Source organism: Bison bison, unplaced genomic scaffold, assembly GCF_000754665.1.
Source record: "Bison bison bison isolate TAMUID 2011002044 unplaced genomic scaffold, Bison_UMD1.0 scf7180017864244, whole genome shotgun sequence".
NCBI lineage: Eukaryota > Metazoa > Chordata > Mammalia > Artiodactyla > Bovidae > Bison > Bison bison.
Window position 1 is genome coordinate 2,203,233 of NW_011494816.1, and position 3,470 is coordinate 2,206,702.

Consider the following 3,470-nt stretch of genomic DNA (forward strand, 5'->3'; position numbering starts at 1 on the left):
GGTCAAGTGTCGCATGCAGGTGGACCCCAGCAAGTACAAGGGCATCCTGAGCGGCTTTGGCGTGACACTGCGGGACGACGGGCTGCGTGGCCTGGCCCGAGGCTGGGCCCCGACCTTTCTAGGCTACTCCATGCAGGGCCTCTTCAAGTTTGGCCTCTATGAGGTCTTCAAAATCCGGTACGCGGAGCTCCTGGGCCAGGAGAAGGCCTACGAATGGAGAACCGGGCTGTACCTGGCCGCCTCAGCCAGCGCCGAGTTCTTCGCCGACGTGGCCCTGGCCCCGATGGAAGCGGTGAAGGTTCGCATGCAGACGCAGCAGGGCTATGCCCGCACGCTCCGGGCCGCGGCCCCCAAGATGTACGGCGAGGAGGGCCTGTGGGCCTTCTACAAAGGCGTGGCGCCGCTCTGGATGCGCCAGATCCCCTATACCATGATGAAGTTCGCCTGCTTCGAGCGCACGGTCGAGGGGCTTTACAAGTACGTGGTGCCCAAGCCGCAGAGCCATTGCACCAAGAGTGAGCAGCTGGCCGTGACCTTTGTGGCCGGCTACATCGCTGGCGTCTTCTGCGCCGTGGTGTCCCACCCTGCGGATTCCGTCGTGTCCGTTTTGAACAAGGAGAAAGGCAGCACGGCCTTTGACGTTCTCCAGAGACTGGGGTTCAAGGGCGTGTGGAAAGGCCTGTTCGCCCGGATCATCATGATTGGCACCCTGACTGCCCTGCAGTGGTTCATCTACGACTCGGTCAAGGTCTATTTCAAGTTGCCTCGCCCTCCAGTCCCTCAAGCGCCCAAATCCCGAAAGTAGGCGTGGATTGGAAGACTCCTGTAGCCACCGTTAGCCAGTATTTCGATTCCGTGGGGGATTATGTTCAAATAATACTAGTGCTAGGATGTTAACGTTTGTGGGGAGGTGACAACGTGCAGACCTAGTTTTCTTTAAGTGATCCATTCCTGCTTTTTAGCAATCCAAGAGAATTGCAACCGTTTCATTTGAGGGTTTGGACCATTGTCTTTGGGGAGTCGGCATGGTTGCTTTAACTCAATAGCTTTTCAGCAATTATAAGGGGAAAAAATTCTTGACAGGAAGTAATGTTAGGTGATTTAGTGCCTCTAGGTTGTATCTCCTTTGATTCACCATTCAGTGGAGATTATCCAGGCATCACTATAAAAGAGCCTACTGATGAGGTTTCAAGGTCAGCCCAACTATATGGGACAGAGAACAAAGTAAAATTCTGCTACATGGTGCTCATCTCAATAGAAATCGTGCACCTATTGAATAGATGAAGGATTCGTTCCATATTTCTTGTTCATGTCCATTGCAGATAAAAATTATTAAAGTTAAATTGTGACTTACATTTCCCGATAGCTTAGAATGCATTCACTCTTTTCAAAGAGCATGACGTGAGATCTTCGTTTTCTCATTTGGCTTTGTCCTATTCTCTTCCTGATGTTGCTGATTAGAACATAGCTCGCTCCAGGAAGTGCTACAATTGGATCAATGTGGAAAACCAAGATGAGATGAAGGGCGGGCTCTGGGAATAAATATGTAAAGAAAAGTCTCTGTTCTCTAAAGATTTCTTTTGTATGATTCAGCTTTCAACAGCCTTACATCCAAAGAAGGTCATACCACCCTGACATTTAAACACATACACACATGAAACCCTACAAATTCCAACAATTTTTGGTTGAATATTAATGGTTTTGGTGACTTTGAAAGGAAAATCTCATTTTTAATGTAACAAATGTCATTCATTTAACTTGGTATGTCATTCATTTACCTTGGTAGATATTTCATTGATCTTTGAAATGGTTGAGGTTCATAAAATGTATTAAAGTTATAAAGCACATTTTCAGTTTTCTGTAGCCTTCACATCTCTGATTGAGGAAACTATAAAATAAGTGAAATTCTGTGAATTAGAGATGTTTATAGAATGTGAATAAGAAACTCCAATATAATATTTGATATGATTAACCAAATGTTGCACAATTGCCCTAACACCTTGTATTAAAAAACACAAACTTAGGATATGTTAATGTTTTAACTATGTAATAGTTAACTGCTTAGTGGTTAACTGATGTTAAAAAGTGCCTAAATACATTTGAACTGTCTTGATTGGATAATAAAGAACTGGAAGAAAAAAATCTGAATTTGTGAATGAGATGCAATGAAATCTATATTTAAAAAATCAGAGCTTGTGAATGAGATGCAATGAAATGTAGTGTTTCTATTTTGTTAGGGAGGATGCAGAGGAAGGATCATAATGTATTTTTAAGACTCTTTGACTTCCTGGGAAGTTAGTTTCTGGGTTTGTGGAAAAGAAAAGTTCTCAAGGAAGGGAAATAATAAATTTTGAGGAACTAAATTGTGCAGGTTCATTTCTGCAAAATTTTAAAACAAATATATTTTTGGTTTGGGCTTCTCAGGTTGCTCAGTGGTAAAGAATCAGCCTGCTCATACTGCAGGAGATGCAGTTTCATTCCCTGGGTCAGGAACATCCCCTGGAGAAGGAAATGGCAATCCATTCCAGTATTCTTGTCTGGAAAATCCCATAGACAGAGAAGCCTGGTGGGCTACAGTCCATAGGGTCACAAAGAGTTGCACAGAAACAGCGTATTTTTGGCTAGTGTTGCAAAATGTTTGTGGGAAGTTTCTTTTGTCAAGAGTTTTTTAAGTAAATTGCTGTGACTTTCCTGGTGGTCCAGTGGCTAAGACTAAGCACTTCCAATGCAGAGGGCAGGGTTAGATCCCTGGTCAGGGAACTGGATCCCACATACCACAATGAAAGATCAAAGATCCCACATGCTACAACCAAGACCCAACACAGCCAAATAATTTTTTTTAATTTATTAAATAAATTGCTTTCTAAGGTAATATAATTTAAGGAATTGCTACAAAATCTATGGAGTCTCAAGATAATAAGAGACCACTTGTTCTGGTCTGTGGTATTTGATGGTTGTTCTGTTGACAATACCAGATGATTTCTGTAATATACAGTGTGCATGTGTAGACAAGTATAATCTATGGAGAACTGTTGGACATGATTCTTAATGTCATGGACATGGTCAAGAGGATGGGTTTACTTAGTTTGGGTCAGCAGGTTTCATATTCAGTCCCTAGATTTCTATTTGCCTTTTTGTTGTTGTTTGTGGTAGTTTACAAACGTCTTACTAAATAGAGGCCATGGTAGCACACAATAAAGAATAAAACTCAAACTGAGAAAGATAATGTGAGTTCAGAGTCATTAGGCACTTTTTTTCCCTAGTACTATTCCTTTGGAACTATTTAAACTTCTATTCACTGTTTTACCTTGTCTGTAATTACCACTCTGTGAAATCGTGCATATCTGGTAGAAAAGCCATAGTGTATGTCTGGCATTGTTAGAAATGTTATATTCATTTTTCACATAATCTCAATCTTTGAAGTAGTCAATTTTATGCATAAACAGATTTAGAAGCTACATAACTTGCTC

At 42.1% G+C, this 3,470-nt stretch overlaps 1 protein-coding gene across 1 annotated transcript in view; it reads left to right on the forward strand.

Annotated features, from left to right (window-relative positions):
- LOC104993766 (phosphate carrier protein, mitochondrial-like) overlaps nt 1-851 on the forward strand; it is a 1,146-nt gene extending 295 nt beyond the window's left edge. The window contains exon 2 of the mRNA XM_010847154.1: nt 1-851. Within this exon, the coding sequence (XP_010845456.1) occupies nt 1-805 (805 nt within the window). The 3' untranslated portion in view covers nt 806-851.
- The last annotated feature ends 2,619 nt before the right edge of the window (nt 852-3,470 follow it).